General features: G+C 43.4%; 2 protein-coding genes across 26 annotated transcripts in view; one reads left to right on the forward strand and one right to left on the reverse strand.

Moving 5' to 3' along the window:
* Positions 1–13740, reverse strand: part of LOC139047648 (uncharacterized) — a 50479-nt gene extending 36739 nt beyond the window's left edge. For 4 of the 19 annotated variants that reach the window (XM_070521506.1, XM_070521498.1, XM_070521504.1 and 1 more), the window contains exons 1-3: positions 5907–5953; positions 3830–3929; positions 1606–1893 (exon numbers count right to left, since the gene is read on the reverse strand). In XM_070521506.1, coding sequence (XP_070377607.1) covers positions 1606–1893; positions 3830–3871 — 330 coding nt within the window. In that variant the 5' untranslated portion in view covers positions 3872–3929; positions 5907–5953. Of the gene's footprint in view, positions 1–1605; positions 1894–3423; positions 3518–3829; positions 3953–5906; positions 5954–9961; positions 10129–10964; positions 11094–13661 lie in introns of those variants that run through there. The other 15 variants (XM_070521510.1, XM_070521508.1, XM_070521509.1 and 12 more) reach the window with 12 other exon arrangements.
* Nprl2 (Nitrogen permease regulator-like 2) overlaps positions 12831–17623 on the forward strand; it is a 44379-nt gene continuing 39586 nt past the window's right edge. For 2 of the 7 annotated variants that reach the window (XM_070521494.1, XM_070521497.1), the window contains exons 1-4: positions 12831–13496; positions 13695–13786; positions 14414–14582; positions 14668–14776. In XM_070521494.1, coding sequence (XP_070377595.1) covers positions 13407–13496; positions 13695–13786; positions 14414–14582; positions 14668–14776 — 460 coding nt within the window. In that variant the 5' untranslated portion in view covers positions 12831–13406. The remainder of the gene's footprint in view (positions 13497–13694; positions 13787–14413; positions 14583–14667; positions 14777–17623) is intronic. The other 5 variants (XM_070521493.1, XM_070521496.1, XM_070521490.1 and 2 more) reach the window with 3 other exon arrangements.

Consider the following 17623-nt stretch of genomic DNA (forward strand, 5'->3'; position numbering starts at 1 on the left):
AACGCGTTCACGGTTTCCTAAAATTGGACAGGAGAATACAATCATTTTATGGTCCGAAATGCTATTTTCAACGTTTAATGTGTTATTTTGAAATAGACTGCTTACGAACATCAGATTAAGCACAGAACATGATGGACCAGCTATTCTAGTCGGTTCGGAAACTAGCTGGTCTAGAGAAAAGGTAAATGACATGAACAACAGAGATTCAGCACTTTTTGCGTCACAGCTGTTGTGCGAAAGATTAGACCAGTTGATTCCTGGTAAATTGAAATCACCTGTGATGATAATATTGGAACGTGAATTAGTGTGTTGTGCAATGTAATTGTGCATAACGTCTAGGTATACAGGGGGCGCATTCGGAGGTCGATATAGGCCACCCAGAAATATGCTTTTTCCATTAAATGTAAGTTTACACCATACGCTTTCATGGTCAGGTATGCTGTTTAAAACTGTGAATTTTATGTTAGATTTAATTGCGACAGCAACACCTCCCCCCCGCGATTCTCTGTCTTTCCGTATGAGCCGATAAGGCGGAAACACTTCGGAATCCTGGACGCTTTCGTGAAGCCAGGTTTCCGTGATGACTATAACGTGTGGGTGATGGGCTGCAACTATGCTTTCAGGTAGGCTGAAGTTATTGACTACGCTGCGCGCATTCAGTGATAACACTCTGATACATTTCGTACATTGTTGTCACGTGCAATCGCGAGCTGCTGAGCCAGCATGTGCAGAAGTTATCGGTTTAGATAGTTTAATTCTTCTGTCCTCACACTCATTCCATATGAAGGTTTTGCCATTTATTTTTAGTTTATCAAATGCCAGAGATACCTTTGCCCCTTTCGCCTTGTCACTTACTGCAGAACGCCATAATTTAGCAAGTGTGTCGCATACTTTCTTTGAGAAATCTTCGGATATTGAAATCTGGGTGTTTTTCAGCTTGAAGCAGCTTGATAATATTTTGTTTTTCTCAGCGAAGTTGAATAGCCTGATAATAACAGGGCGTGTCCTTTGGCTTTGCTTTGTACCAATTTTGTGAAGTCGTTCTATTGAGTTAACTTCTATTCCTAGGATCTTCCTAAATATACCGTCTCGCACTTCTTCTTCAAGTGTTTTAACATCTTCAGCAGAGCTCTCTCTTAATCCATAAATTACTAGGTTATTCCGCCTACTTCTACTTTCTAGATCATCGACCTTCGATGCCAGAAATTCTACTTGCGTCATGGTAGATTTACAAGATTCCTCGCAGTGTACTATCTTGTCTTCGCATTCTTTCCATAATCCCCTTTCATTCTCAATAACTGTCATTCTTTCTTGCAAATCTGCAACTATTGTCTCCACGTGCTTGATATTTGAAGACAGTTGTTTCAGTGTTTTGTTCGTTTCCTTTTGTTCTCTTAGAATGCGTTTCATTAGTTCCCGCTGCGAACATTCATCTGAATCAGAGCCAGGACCTGGATTTTGTTCAACGTCTCCGAATGTTAGTAACATTAAGCAGACAACATTAAAACAATCTTGCAAAATAGCAACACAGCATTGTGGACTTGGGAGCACCATTAACGTTACGTCATTGTCTCTAGTTGAAGAGACTAAATGCTGGTCACTAACCTGCGCGATCAGAAAAAATTCGATCAGCATCCGTACTCGTTCAGTGCTTCCAAGTCCACTGAAGGTAACGTCGAAAAGGCTGCTGCTTTTATCCGGGTGCCATGGTGTCTCTGTCGACGTCACCGTGCTGGTCAGGTGGTCCCAGTGCAGTGCACGTGGTACAGCTTCCTGCGACTTGTTTCGTCCGATGAAGCCAGCAGGGCAGACAGCCAGAGGTAGCAGTAGATAGGCCTGATGCAGCGCATGCTCAGACCCTGCGTCGACGAATCCAGTCCTCGACAGCACGATCTGTGCGATCAGAAAAAATTTGATCAGCATCCACGCTCGTTTGGTGCTTCCAAGTCCACTATGATATATGCAACTGAGCCTGTGTTAAATAATAATATGCAAAATAACAGATTATAATTGTATACTGGGAGTCATTTGACACAACTGTATTACAACTAGTTTCCATGTAATAACATGAAAATTTCTATATGTATTTGCGCTTAAAAACTCTTATATCCACACTTTATCCGTAATTGTATTGCTACACGAGCTGCTTCCGTGCCTGTCTGGGAGACCGGAACTTTGTCAAGCCGAAGAGAATTCGGCTTTTTTTCCGGCTCTCCCTTTTTCACCTTGTATCCAGTGGTGAAAATAAAAATTATGATGATGATGATGATGTAGCAGAATATGTTCACAGAAGTGAAATGCCACTGTACTGAATTTTGTTAAACTGAAAGGCATTTGCATTGGGTTGAATGGCGTTTCGATGGGGGATATAAAAAAGTTCGTACAGCTGAATAATTTGTTCAAGTGACGTTCAAGTGGTAGTTTACTGTATATTGGTTTTCTTGGATAAAAAATTTGGTTGGAAACAGTGCCTTGTATGTCCTCATTTTTTCTTAAACATTGCTCGATGAACAAGAGGTGCAAAAAGACACCTTTCTATTTTGTCTCTTCTGACCTAACTGGCATTTGGCAAATACCTCTTGCGTGCGGGAGAAAGTAAGGAGGGGGAGGGGGGGGGTTATATTGGAAAAAGTTTGGCAGTGTTTGGCTCCTCCTGGGGTGGTGTTAGAGGTGTGTATGAACCACTGCTTAGATAAATCGAACTCAGTACCTTTTTCTCAGTACAAGCATTCGTGAATGTTAACTTGTTATTCCAGTAGTTTAAAAATGCCTGCATAGGCCCTATATCACAATATGTCCCAAGCCTCCTTTTTTTTTTTTTATTTAAAAGGACTTGAAAGAATTCGAACTTCACTGTTAATGAAAAGAATGTTACAACTTTCAATAGCAAGGGATTGCTGTTATCAAGACTCCACAAAATGATGCAAAAAGAGCTGTTCTGCCATGAACAATTTTCAATATTGTAATTCTGAGAAGCGGTTATTAAGTTTTGAGGAGAAAGTTTGTTGAATGTATGTTCCAGCTTGTAAACCGCGCACAAACTATTTGAGGGCGGTAAGATTTTTTATTGTTTAATATCAAGAGTTGACGAACAGCCACAGTTCAGCAATGTCGTGTTTTCTCATTTTGAAGAGCAAAAATTATTTCAACATATCTGAGCTATCAACCCTACAATAGTCATGACATTAGCCATTAATCAAGTGGGGGACCAAGATTACAATTTTTATCCTGTGGACATTTAGTTGGTCTAATAGGGCGATGGTTCATCTCAATATCCCCGCTCACCAGAGGGCTACAGGATTGGGACACCACCTGGGCATATGTAGGAATAAAATTAAGGCACCGACTATGTGGGCAATGAAGCTATGAAGCAATGAAGGGATGGTCAGAACATATGCAGTAAGCATTATCATGGTACCACACCTATTGGTGCTGCTGCTGCCTTGCCCGCTGAAGAGGGGCAATCCAATGGTGATTTTTGAAGACAGTGCCATCGACATCATGATGATTGAAAAGTCTGAAATGGTATCATTGTGTACATTATTCACATAGCCCAGTGGGTCACTGGACAAATTATGACTGTTTCCCAAACAGAAGATAAATCAGTCCATGCTTGCATGGAGGAAAAATTGCACAAGCTTAGCAAGAGTCAATGACACGAATGCAGGAAAGTGAAACACTGTGGCAACAACAAGGCAAAGAAAAAGAACTGCACGAAGCACAGAGATCTAAGCATCGTGCCAGTGCTGCTAGAGGATTGCTCACTCAATATGAAAGTTCAGTTCCAATCATGCATACTACCTCTTGGTTTAGCTTAAGGATTGCTTACCTCAACAAAATAATGCCTCTTGTCACTCTCAGTTGTCCCCATGAGTTTAAAGCAGTCTTTCACAACCTAGGCTGAGAACACTCCCAAGAAATGTTGTATCCTGTACACAAGCCAGGCAAGTTCCTGTAATATTTGAAGGATCCACATCTCACAGTATAACACAAGGTTGTGAAGAAGACAAAGGCATATTGAAATGAGCATGACAGCTCAATGCCTACTGGCAAAGGCTTTGCAAAATTTTTACAGCAATAATGCATTGTGGTGCCTCAGAACCACTGGGATTAGCAAGATTCCACTGTAACTGGAATGAGAAAATACTGCGTTCTAATTGACTTACAGTGCGGTGTTAAGCACGACAGCAGCACTGCATTAAAGCATCAATGTTCTAATCGATTTTCCTCAAACATGTTATGGTACGACTTTTAGTGACTAAGCAGCATTTGTACAAAGGCACCAAGCTGGTTTGCTTCAAGAAGTGTCTTCTGATCTATACTTTGAGCAAAAATGTTGCACTTATTGCTGGTTCTTTGGCATGCAAGTCTTAAAAAAAATGGGATTAGCATGCATCTTACTCAGTAACAGAAACTTAGCAAGTGGACCTACTTGGCTTGGACCTTCAGGGTTACAGATACATGGGCATTGACATGTACAGTCAAAGACATAAGAAAGTGCCTGGGACCTCCAAAATCGTTCGTAATACTGGTCACTTCGTTGTAAAGATTGTACACCACACCGCCGCTAACAATTGAGCAGGCTGGACATGTTAAAGAAGAGAGAACCCTTATTCTATGAATTAAGGGGCACTTAGTGAAATAGGTCACTAGTATTTTTGTTTATAGTTTGTGTGGCTGAATGTGCGACTAACATGTCACTAACCTTGCTCAAGTTTAATGTTATTGACGCATGCGCAGCAGGAGTTGAACGACAATGACTCGCCTTTCTTCTTTTACTCTCTTTATGCCCATTGCAAATTGTATATATTTGTGCACACTTCAATAAAGGTGTTGTCGGCAGTCAGCGCTCGTTCTGTGTCCTTCCTTGTCCGTGTATTTTGGTGCTGTTTTAAATATGAAACATCTTCAGTGGCTTTCTTGATGACCGACGCCGGAGTTCTACGGCAGACATCCGTTATCCTTGCCTTGAACTAATCTGACTCTATCTCAATTACGTAAGCAAGATCATTCACATAAATAACCCCAAAGAAAGAAATCGAGTGGAGAGAGGTCACATGACCTAGCGGGCCAATTCACAGGCCTGTGCCTTCCAATCTATTGCGCATTGAAAGTCGCATCCAACCAGTTTCGTGCTTGGCTGCTGCTGTGTGCGGGTGCCCTATCTTGCTGATACCACAGAAGCAGAAGAGGTGACAGTGGGACTTCACAGAGAAACTCATCCACCACTCCTTCAAGGATTTTGTTGATGTAACACTGTCCAGTGAGTATGTGATCAAAGAAGATGGGACCGATTATAGCACCAGCATAAATTCTGAATCACAATTTGGGCAACTACTGGTACTGGTGCCTATTGCACTTCACACAGCGTGCATTGGAGTCCCTCCACTAGTGCGCATTATGCAAATGTACCTAGGCGTTTCGGCGAAAATTGGCTTCATCTGTGCACATGATGTTGCTCAAAAGGTATGATGACTTATGGGCTTTTGCGAGAGATTTAAACGATTCTACGGGTCCCTATCTTCCAAGCATTGTTGCTGGTTAAGGTGGGACGGGTGAAAGGCTGTCATTTAGAATTCTCCAAACTGACTTGGAAATTGGTACCTGGGCGGCCACGTTCCGCATGCTAGCATGAGGATTTGAGGCCATAAATGCTAGAACATCCCTGCGTAGGCTAGGACTCAAACGTGGAGTCTTCAGCCGGTTTGTTGAAGCTGCCGGTTTGTCTCAGGTTTTCACAACTTCCGATGATAGTCGATGCATTTGGTCTACCGCCACACTTCCATTAGTGATATACATATTTGCAGTCTTCCTCTTGTTGCCATTTGCAGATGCCAAGGCGAGGATCATGCTTACTGGGTGCTCATTAGAGAAACACATGGCAAATGGGATGGAACAAAACGTACCTTTAAATCTTTGCACTGACGTCAATTCACTTTTGTGGTGACAGGTACTGCAGCAAAAAAAAAAAAAAAAAAAAAATCCGTGCACTTTATCTACGCTAAAACAACAGCTATCACAACTTTTTTCCAGGTAACACCAAACGAGACGTGTTACTTCAGCAGGGATGCGGCAGATGAGGCATTAGGTCGATCACAATATTTTTCTTTATTTCCTTTATTTCATCCTGGATTACTCAGAGGGAGCATGTTCGAGGGCGCTGCTTTATGATGCGAGTGGGAGCACAGTCATGTGGTATTCTCCATATTTCACAGGGTTTATTTATCTATCATCAAAAATTAGTACGCAATTAGTACGTCGCTGAAAATATCGCAGTTAGATGTCCCTTGGCTGTGCCTTTAGATGCCTCATTTATAATTTGATAATTAGGATAGTACATGTCGACTTAGATAATTAATTAAATGATCAAATTAAATCTGTAACGAAAAAATTACTAGCAGCTACTGCAATGTACTGTAAACAATATTCGCTAGGTTTTCTTCGAGTAAAGCATTGCTCTCTTTTTAAATCTTGGTGCATTATAATTAATTGGGACACTCTATATATTTACGTTTGCATGTAAGTGATGATGTTACCATCCGTAATAAATGTTGTAAGTTATTAGAAATGTTCTTTTTTTCATGAGTCGTTGACATTACTTACTGTAAAAAGAAGCAACACCGAGACACACAACATTCACGTGCATTTCATACGCCGTTGATAAAAGAGTCTGCTGACGGAGTCAGTGAAGTTTATAGGTTTCATTCATGATCAAAAAAGCACGCAAAACAATTTGAAGCGTCGTGAGCATACAACATATTCATTCTCTAGACATAGGCTATCCATACCGTTATAAATAATTCTTGATTGGCTGCCTCCATCTCTTTCAAAAATATTATAAACTTTGTCCTGTGTGTATATTTAAATATATTGCATATGTGCATGGTGTTTACAGTGGAAATTTAAAATAATGTTGAAGTGAGAAAGTATGGATAAGGCAGCCACCGCGAGTGCTTCTGATGGCCGTGTCCCCCTATTGTCAGGATTTGAAGAAATAAAGTGACCCGCCGTGGTTGCTTTGTGGCTATGGTGTTAAGCTCAAGATCGCGAGATCTTGAGCTTAACAGCCATGTTATCTCGTGTTAAGCTCGAGATAATATGGCTGCTAAGCTCGATATCGCCACATCTAATCCCGGCCACGACGGCCGCATTTCGATGGGGGCGAAATGTGAAAACACCAATGTACTTAGATTTATGTACATGTTAAAGAGCCCCCCGTGGTCCAAGTTTCCGGAGTCCCCCACTACGCGGTGCCTCACAATGAGATCGTGGTTTCGGCAAATAAAACCGCATAATTTAACATTCTTTTTTGCAGAAATAATCGAAAATATTAATTAAAAGCCGTTCAAGTCTGTGCCAACAAGGATGCAGTAAGCTATTAGCCTCAGTAAAATTTCAAGGGAAAAAGTCGAGGAAAGTGAAAAGAAACCTCAAATGATGTGGGTGACAAAGCACTGGTATTGGCACTTTAGGTGTGTGTGTGGGGGGGAAGGGGGAGGGAGGCTTCGGCTTCGCCTAGAGTGGGGGGCTCAGCCCCCCCCTCCCCCGGGAAATCTCCGGAGGGGGCTCGGGCCCCAGAGCCCCCCACATAGTCTCCGCCTATGCTGCTATGTTAATATGGATGGTATTATATGTGCATTTCTCAAGTGAATAAATTAAACAAAGTACAAGTAGTTCATTTTCAGGGGAAGCAACACTGAAGCAATCAATTTTGCGTCCTTCCATTTTAAGGTGAAAGCCTTAGATGCCTATGCTTCAAGGTCTCATTGTGAGGTACAGAAAATATCATGTGACCCAAGGAAGGCCAGAAGCGAACGAAAACATGTCCAGCCATGTATAAGACATGATTAATGATTATCGAAGTTATCACTATGTGGTACCTGTTTCCAAGTTCCTGTGATGATGTCAAAGGTTATTTCAGATGCACTGCTTCATCACTATCATTATATACAGTTCTTTCATATGTGAATGCATTGCTTGTAGAAGACAGGTAGGTAGAACCATAACGCAGAATGGACCATTTGTTAAAGAATTGGTTTTCTTCAAATGACGATCCATCTAGTATAAGATTTTTATAATGAGTGGGACATTGCACCAAACTGGTAGCCCATGACGGTGAGGTGCTCATTGTTACCAACCTTCTAGTAAAAAAAATATACTTTCAAAGAACTACCAAGAAAAGAAATGTATAGATATTGTTTTATGATGGCCCTTGAGAGTGCGCTTTATGCTTGAGAGGGTGAATGTTGCAAGTTTACAGAGATGCTGAGTGCATAGTTGAATCATAGCGTCCGTAATTATGTATGTTGATGCTAGTTTTTCATGACAGATATACAATGGAGCAAAAGTGCTTAATAGCTAGTGCTGTGGGTAGCTGAACAGTGAGAGAGAGAGAGAAGGGAAGACGGAAAGGCAGGGAGGTTAACCAGACTGAGTCCAGTTTGCTACCCTACATGTGGGGAGGGGAATGGGGAGTGAAAGAGAGAGAACTTAGGTGTAGGATGTCTATAGTCGGGCACTCAAGTCTGTTCAGCGCTTTTTCACTGAACAGTGAAATGCACATTATTGCAAGGACCTGAACTTTAATCAAAGTGGTGACAATAGTGGTCAAAGTTTTCTTATTATTTGTACCAATGCAATGTGAAGTTGGGGATCACGATCCTGGCAACGAAAAATGAAAATTAATATGACAGCGGCCATTGTCAGCTTAAAGAACTGGGTGGACAGACAGACATGGGAAACCAGCACTTAAGTGGTGTCGGAGCAAAGCTGGAACTTATGGCTGAGCCAAATAACTTATAAGGGCTGTGGCGCACACGATAGCTGCGCGCGGGTATGATATACTAGAAATTATCAAGCAGTATCTGCCACATGGTGTTAGCACATGCTGCCTGCACTGATAGATCTCCCACCGAGCTCCTACATCTATACGAATACACAGCTACAAAATACATGCCGAGATGCAGGATCCGTCCAGTAAAGAGAACAAATTCACCAGTCGCTTAATATGACATTGACCGACACCTACAGAAGTCGCTTAATCATTTAAATAATTAGGTGAGAATGACTTGGTTCGACAGGCAAGGTTCTGACTGGTGTTGTATAAGTATAAGTCGCAGGTCGCTTTTTAAGTCGCGACGATAGATTGGATTTTTTACAAGCACTGCTCCAGGAGGGCACATGCAACCGGAGGCCTCAGGAGAGGACCTGAGGTTATAATAAAGCAGGCGGCGCAGGATCCCCAGGGCACCCAAGGGGTAGTGGGGAGATCAAAGCTGGAAGCAGGATAGCCCGTAGATTGGAGTGGCGGAGGCCTAAGCGTGCTGGACTTAAAATAAATATTATTACGTCCAGCCGCCAACTTGTGACGCCAAGACTTCTGCAACAGCAGTCAGAAGTTTGCCGTTTGACATACTAAGGCAGCAGCGGAAGCGGACGAAGACACAGAAACGTGAAAAAAAGGACCCCACGCTACAAGTTAGTAGTATTTTAAAGTTTAAATTATGGCAATTGAATAACGCGCAACTGAGCCCTCTCGAAGCGTTCGACGCATGGAAAAATTCGCGAGGACGGTAAGATACCAGTGTGACAGAGGCACAAGCAAGGAACGAAAACGCGCACACAGGGCAAACTGTAAAGATGCTATATATTTTGCTATATATGTAATATATGCTATATCTATCAAGTGACTAGTGCCATGCTCTAATCTTCAAAGGTCGCAATGCTTTCGCAATGAAATTGTTGACAGTGTGCGCTGTGTGTGTATCTTGTGTTCTGGCTCACCGCTGATCGCGGTCACGCCCGATCCTGATCGAATTTCGCGGTCGTGATTGCCTCCTTTGGACAAAATGAGCGAGAGACCCAATCACAGTCGAGAATTTCGATCCGGATCGGTGCCGATCGCGATCAGAAGTATACGTGTGACACTGGTAGTGACAGGGCAACGCCATATCATACTCGCCTTCACGGGAGACCACTGACCAAACGACAACAATCGTTCGCGCCAGTGCACTGTGCCAGCAACACCCAAGGAGACGCACGAGGAAAACTTGTACACGACGCACGGATCGCCAGCCGACACATGGCAAAATGCCTCCACGCCAAGGCACGCCTAGGGACAGAACGAGCAAAGAAACTGCTCCGCCGTGGTACCTAGGTAAAGGGAGAAATTTAAGGCGCAAACGCCCCCAGAATTTCTCTCTCGCACCCGCTGAAACGACTGGCCAATCCCGTGAACTGGCGATTCCGCAAATGACCGTCTCGTTTGAGAGGTTCCCGATTTTAATGCATGGGCCCTATGGGTAGCTTGTCCTCTAGAGTCAGTATAGTAACTCTATGCCCATACAGGAAAGGTGGAACCATCTTTGTTATTAATCAAATTTCAAGGTCGCCGCGGTACAGTGTTTACCTTCCTGATTCTCTACGCAAACCGCGCGCAGAAGGCAGTCTTTGCTATCAGTAGAGGAGATAGCAGGGGGGGGGGGGGGGGGTTGACCCTGCAACCCTACGCAACCTGTATCTGGCCGCGACCTGTATCTTTCTCACTGTTCCTTATTCTTTTGCAGCATCTTTCTTTCCAACAGGAACAATTCAGTTTAGATTGACCCGAAGCTGACCGAGTGTCTCTGAAGCATGTATCGCGGCCAGAAAAGAGAAAACTGCAAGATATCAAATTACGGCAGCTCTACGAAGGACACACACATGTACAGATGAGAGAAAGATAGACGCTCACTGATGTTGTGCAATATACTCGACGCGAAAGCATCGCCGGTTCAAGTCAACGCCACTCATTTCCTTTGTTCTCCTTTCGCGCTTCGAAAGCACCACACGCATATCCGGGTGCTCGTCTCCCGGATCTTAGGAATGCCGGCGGCCTCATTTGGTGTATGCGCGTTTACTGGTGCTGCGTATCGTCTGCTAAGGAAAATTTGGGGACAATATGAAATATGTAAAGCAGTGCTTACCAAGCTTGAGACAGTGTTCGGCAGTGCGATGCGAAAGCGGCTCGGTCTAACAGAACGACCCCATGTAGAGCGGCTGCAGACGAAATATAGCAGACAACGCCGAAAACCGCTTTTACGTCGTGCTGGCACCTGGTGTAGGATAAGCAAAATAAAACAATAACCGAAATTCTTTAACAAATTTAAATTTAATATAATAGTAATATAAGCTTTCATTTTATGCTAGTACTTATATCTGATCCTTGTAGTATGACTATGTATGACTTAATCTTAGAGGTATATATACACTTTAAGTACCAGATGTACTAGACCACGACCTACTGAACTCCAGACCTGCACAGATCTCCCTCCTCCAGCACGCCTGGTCTAGTTCGCCCCTTTCGCCGCTAGGGAAAGAACGTACGAGCGGAGTGGCGCTAGCTATAACCTGTTCGCTGTCGTCTGCTTCTGCGATCTGTTCAGCGCTTGTCTTGCCATTTCGGCAGGCACAAAGCTCTTGTATTGGCGGTAAACAAATAAATTCACAAATATACAAAAGAAAACATATTTGCGAATGCTTTGCGTTTGAATAGTGAAACTAGAAGAGGATGAGCGGTGCAAGAAATGTAAACAACGAGCATAGGTGGCCGCTGCAATGCTAGATCAACGGCATAAATTTCCCTTTCCTAGCCTCCTTAAGAGACTGGAAAAATTGTTTAAAAGGATTCATAGGATAATCTAGCTTTCTTTAGTTGATTACAGACAGCCTAATGTCGTAGACACATTAGGATTTACTGCTGTGTGCCGTAGTGAAAGGAAGATGATCTGTAAAAGCATAGTAAAAGTATTCACTAGTAAGTCCTCCGCCCGATATGTGCAATAGGCCGACCGATTCTGTTTCAAGGGAAGGTGAGCATATCTTGTTTTTAATATCGTTGGATGTCTAGCTCAGTAGAAAGCTTGCAAAATATTAAGCGATCCCATGTGCTTTAAAACGTGCTGCAGTGCAGGCCTTAAAAATCGTGTCACGGAACTCTTTTGAAACTGTAAAGCTAGCTTTCCTGCGTGGTACGGCAGCAGCATAACGGTGGTGCTTAAGACACGTACGCAGTGAAGCTGTGGTGTAATTCACTTTTTGAGCTCACGACGCATTCACGGACAACTTTTAAGAGCTAAAATGAGTGGTAATCGTTCTGTCGTCGAAAATTACGGTGGTTTCAAGTTTCTAAAGAGCGCAGAAGCAAATTTTACAACGTGTAGAATAAAACTGTTGTGTACTGTGGGAACTCTATACACAATGTGATTTATAATAATCTGCTTGAAAAAGGCAATAGGAGCGGCTATTTAACGCTTTTTTAGAGAGCAGCGGACTACACGCTCCGACATTTTTTAGGTTCGGGCAGTCAACTTTTGGAGCCAAGTGACCGATCAAAGCCTTGTAACATCACTGTCACTGTGTTAGCAAAAATCATCAACTAGGCAAGCAGTTCGTCACAACACAACAGCTGCCGTACTAATTACAACGCCGCACAGCCGCCCACCGCGTAGCAGACGAACAGGTTATAAAAGCGCCACCTACGGCCGTCGGTTGAACGAAAGTGGGCGCAAGCTGCTCCCATAGAAGCCGGATATCTGTGCAGGTCTGGAGTTCCAGTAGGTCGTGTACTACACTCTAAGAACAGTTTACACCCTTTGGCTTGCCCCTTCTGCCACACAAAAATAATCGTCATCTGCCTTGATGCGTTTCCTTTCTTTATCGCTGTGAGCCCGGAACTTTCCAGTAACGAACGGCACGCGCGTTATCAGCATAGAACAGTTCACACCCTTTGGAGTGCCTCTTCTGATAACGCGCGTGCCGTTTGTTACTGGAAAGTTCCGGGCTCACAGCGATAAAGAAAGGAAACGCATCAAGGCAGATGACGATTATTTTTGTGTGGCAGAAGGGGCAAGCCAAAGGGTGTAAACTGTTCTTAGAGTGTAGACATTGGTCAGATGGCTCTCCCGCTGAGGCGCCGCGCACATCATAATTGGATTTCTTAGTTCTTTTTGCGCATGCGCGAGGAGCAGTGGTCGCAAGCACTCTATGGTCGCAAGAGAGAAAGGTGGAGACTTTGGGTCACGACCATAGAGTTTGATATCGTCAGTAGGTCGTGGTCTAAGAACGTTGATTTATTTGCTAGTACACACATAGAGTTAGTAAGTTAGTAACTCTATGGTGGTACACCATGGGTACACTCATAGAGTTTCTCACTATATGTAGCGAGAAACTCTATGGGTACACTCTACCAAGACTCTACCTAATGTTCTAGAATGTGTTAGTACACTCTACCATGAAGCACTAGTCCTCTTTCAGCTACGTGTTTGTGCTCGCATTTCCGAGCACAGATTGGTGTGCACGTGGTGTTTGCACTAGGCTACAAACAAGTCAAGAAGTGGCTCCTTGTCGGCCATCATTACCAAACAAGCATGACTCTCGGTACAGTTCGCGATAGTCTGATAAAATGCATATTTTTCTGCGAATTCCATCCAACGGCTGGGCCGAAGATAATGTACCAAGTAGGTGCTTATTCTCTGCATTCTACTAAAATGCGTTATAGCCGCCTCGATCGGTGCAAACGTGTGCACTTTCGTTTCTGACGCACTGTGGTTTGCACGATAATCGCTTGCCACGTAGTTTGTAGTTTTGCACTACGAATCGCAGTTGTAACGTTGATGACTCACCGGTGTTGAGCTGTTTTCGCTTGCTCACCACAGGTTCCTGTGAACTACATCAGCGAAGAAACGTTCAGCGCCATCAGTGTCTACCTCATACCAAAGCCCGAACTTCAGCACAAGTTGATCACTGTGTAAGTGTGAGCGGTGCTCGATCGTGCGGTGGCCCTTGCTGATGGTAAAATTCTCGTCGAGGGAGTGTTGATTATGAATATACGTTGCCTCGCACACGCTGACGTCTTCTACGCGTGTCGTCGCATGCCGTTGCGCGTTGAGCGTATGTTATACGTTATGCACGCTACAATCGCTGGAGCGTTGTAACTTTGAGAAATAAGGAGACCGCAGGGCGGATTTGAGGGTGATAAAGAAGTGGAGTTGGGCTCGTGTGATGCGTGGAGCAGGTGCCCCGTGCTTTATAGAATAGCTGAATGAGTGTCAGGAAAACGGTAACGCAGTCCCTGGCATCTTATGATTATGGGAACGATAACATTAGCAAATTTGCAATCGTATAGAAATTGAGTTGGTGGCACAGGACAAAGTGACTGGAGGTAGCTCAGTGATAATGCTTTTGGCCTGTAGTGTACATACATAGCTTTATGATGGTGATAAACAACTCTCCTACATACTGACTATTAGCAATTTCTAATGTGAAAATTATTGAATTCCTATGTAAAGTATGTGTAGGCCCTTTAAGATAAGCCCTTTCTACCCCGTCACATATTATGAACTCTTTTTTTTTTTCTTTGTCGCAACCTTTCTAGGAACATGTGCGAAATGAAAGTGATCGGTTATCCAGTGGGGATTGACAGTGCCGAATACGACAGGAACAGGTTGATGTTTAACCTCTGCTTTGTCTGCGATGCCAAAATGCGTACCATCCAGTACGAGCCCATTGTGAGAAAGCTGGCAAACTACCTCACGACTCTCGAAGTAAGTTCAACAATGTGGTGCTACTAGACAACTATCTCCGCAAAGGTTTTTTGTACTAAACAATTGTGTGCTTGTTTCAATGTAGCAAGAGACAAACTTCATCCGCGATGAGACCAAGAAGTGCCAGCTGCCGGAGATCATGTCGAAAATCCTGCATGACTTGAACATCAAGCGGAGCTGCTCAATTCCTATAAGTACGCCTTTACTTACTGGACGGCTCATTTTTGGTGTGCTTCATTTTTTCACGTCATCGCTCAATGTACGAGTTTCCCCTCAAATTCTTTGGTAGTCAAAATGACCATGGCTTCAGCTGCTGCTGAAAAAGCTCTCAGAGTGAAACCGCCCTCCAGATTTTAGTTTCAGAATTTGGCAACTACATGGGGTCAGGAGCATGCTGATTGATGGCTATTGTCATACCAACTGATTAGCCCAGCTTACAACACAGGATTCACTGTCACTAGGCTTAGAAGCATCAAGGTCAAGCTGCAACTTCAGAAACTGGGGCTAGTCACTTAGTACACCTTTTTAGAGGTGAGCTAAAGAGATCGCCCATAGCAGTTTTTGATTACCAACATCAAAGGTACTGCAAAAATTGCAAAAACCGTCCCTCAGATATTTTTCAAAGTGCAAACAAGAAACAGAACAGCAAATTATGTTTTCATCTTTTTTATTTTTTGGAGAAACATTGGAATGAGCAGGATTGAATGAACACTCAAGGAAGGTCATTCACAGGGCAGGTGCTACTTCAACTGTTTAGTGCCTGTTCTGTGAATGACCTTCCTTTTGTGCCATGTTCCTTGTTTGTGCTTTGAAAAATATTTGTCAACTGTGTATCAACTAGGCCCACAGAAAGTTATTCTTACCCCAGATGGGAGGCTCTTGCTATCAAGAGTGCCTAACTTGACGTGGCATAACCTGTATACTTTCAGAACACTATGTTAGATTACCAACTTTGTCAGAATGCCCTACCTAATATAACCTGTACACATCAAGGACATTGTATTGGTATACTGCTGTTGTCAAAATTCCCAACCCAATGTTAGCTGTATATTTCTAGAACACTGCATAAGTGTACTGCTGCCATGCCTCACCTAACCTGTATACTTCTAGAACACTGCATCAGCCTACTGCTGTAGTCAGGATGCCCCACCTAACATAACCTGTATACTTGCAGAGCACTGTATCAGCGTAGTGCTATTAGGGTACCCTACCTAACCTACATAACCTGTATAGTTCCTAAACACTGTATCAGCATACTGGCATTATCAGAATGCCCTACCTAATGTAACCTGTACACATCAAGGACATTGTATCTTCTCGCTGCTGTTGTCAGGATGCCCTAGTTGAACCTTTAAGGACGGAAGACGAGCTCAGCTCATCATGTGCAAACTTGCAAAAAAATGAACTACAAGGTCAGCTTGTCCACCACTTTTTCACTTTTCATGCAGTGAAGACTATTCGAGCTTCTCTGTAGCTCCACTCTTCTTTCAGATGACATGCTTTATTTTGTTCTTCTAAGCAACATCAGATGGTGCAAGGAGCTGTTGAAGAGTGAAGTTTGTAGCAGACTTACTTGTGCACACCATGAAGCGCACGTTTGCTGTGGCGTAAATTTAACAGCGAAACTGTTTACTTCTACCAACCGGCGATTCTTTCGTGGAGGTCCACAGAAAACTCTGCTTTCTAGAAATCAACTATTTAGCGCAAAAAACATGTTGCACGCGCATGGGTGGCATGATTTTATGCCAATGTGTACACAGGCTGCCGTAGGAATCAGAACCTGGCAACGTTTAATGTTAGAACCTTATCTAGTGAGGCGAGTCTAGCAGTACCATTGGAGCAGGGCAGAAAACGGGATATAATTGGGCTCAGTGAAGCTAGGAAGCCACATGAAGCATATACACTGCTAAAAAACAGGCACGTCCTGTGCTACCGTGGCTGGAGAGACGAGAAATAAGAGTCGGATTCCTGATTAATAAGAATATAGCTGGTAACATACAGGAATTCTATAGCATTAACGAGAGGGTGGCAGGTCTTGTTGTGAAACTTAATAAGAAGTACAAAATGAAGATTGTACAGGTCTACGCCCCTACATCTAGTCATGATGACCAGGAAGTCGAACGCGTCTATGAAGACATGAAATCCGCGATTGGTAAAGTCAAAACAAAATACACTATATTGATGGGCGACTTCAATGCCAAGATAGGCAAGAAGCAGGCTGGAGACAAGTCAGTGGGGAAATATGGCATAGGCACTAGGAATAGCAGGGGAGAGTTATTAGTAGACTTTGCAGAAAAAAATAATATGCGGATAATGAATACCTTCTTCCGCAAGCGGGATAGCCGAAAGTGGACGTGGAGGAGCCCGAACAGCGAGACCAGAAATGAAATAGACTTTATACTCTGCGCTAATCCTGGCATCATACAAGATGCGGACGTGCTCGGCAAGGCGCGCTGCAGTGATCATAGGATGGTAAGAACTTGAATTAGCCTAGACTTCAGAAGGGAACGAAAGAAACTGGTACAGTGAAGCCGATCAATGAGTTAGCGGTAAGAGGGAAAATAGAGTAATTCCGGATCAAGCTACAGAACAGGTATTCGGCTTTAACACAGGAAGAGGACCTTAGTGTTGAAGCAATGAACGGCAATCTTGTGGGCATCATTAAGGAGTGTGCAATAGAAGTCATTGGTAACTCCGTTAGACAGGATACCAGTAAGCTATCGCAGGAGATGAAAGATCTTATCAATAAATGCCAATGTATGAAAGCTTCTAACCCTACAGCTAAATAGAACTTGCAGAAGTTTCGAAGTTAATCAACAAGCGTAAGACATCTGACATAAGTATAATATGAATAGAATTGAACACGCTCTCATGAACGGAGGAAGCCTAAAAGCAGTGAAGAAGAAACTAGGAATTGGCGAGAATCAGATGTATGCCTTAAGAGACAAAGCCGGCAATATCATTACTAATATGGACGAGATAGTTCAAGTGGCTGAGGAGTTTTATAGAGGTTTGTACAGTACCAGTGGCACCCACGACGA

The sequence above is a fragment of the Dermacentor albipictus genome, chromosome 7 (assembly GCF_038994185.2).
Source record: "Dermacentor albipictus isolate Rhodes 1998 colony chromosome 7, USDA_Dalb.pri_finalv2, whole genome shotgun sequence".
Classification (NCBI taxonomy): domain Eukaryota; kingdom Metazoa; phylum Arthropoda; class Arachnida; order Ixodida; family Ixodidae; genus Dermacentor; species Dermacentor albipictus.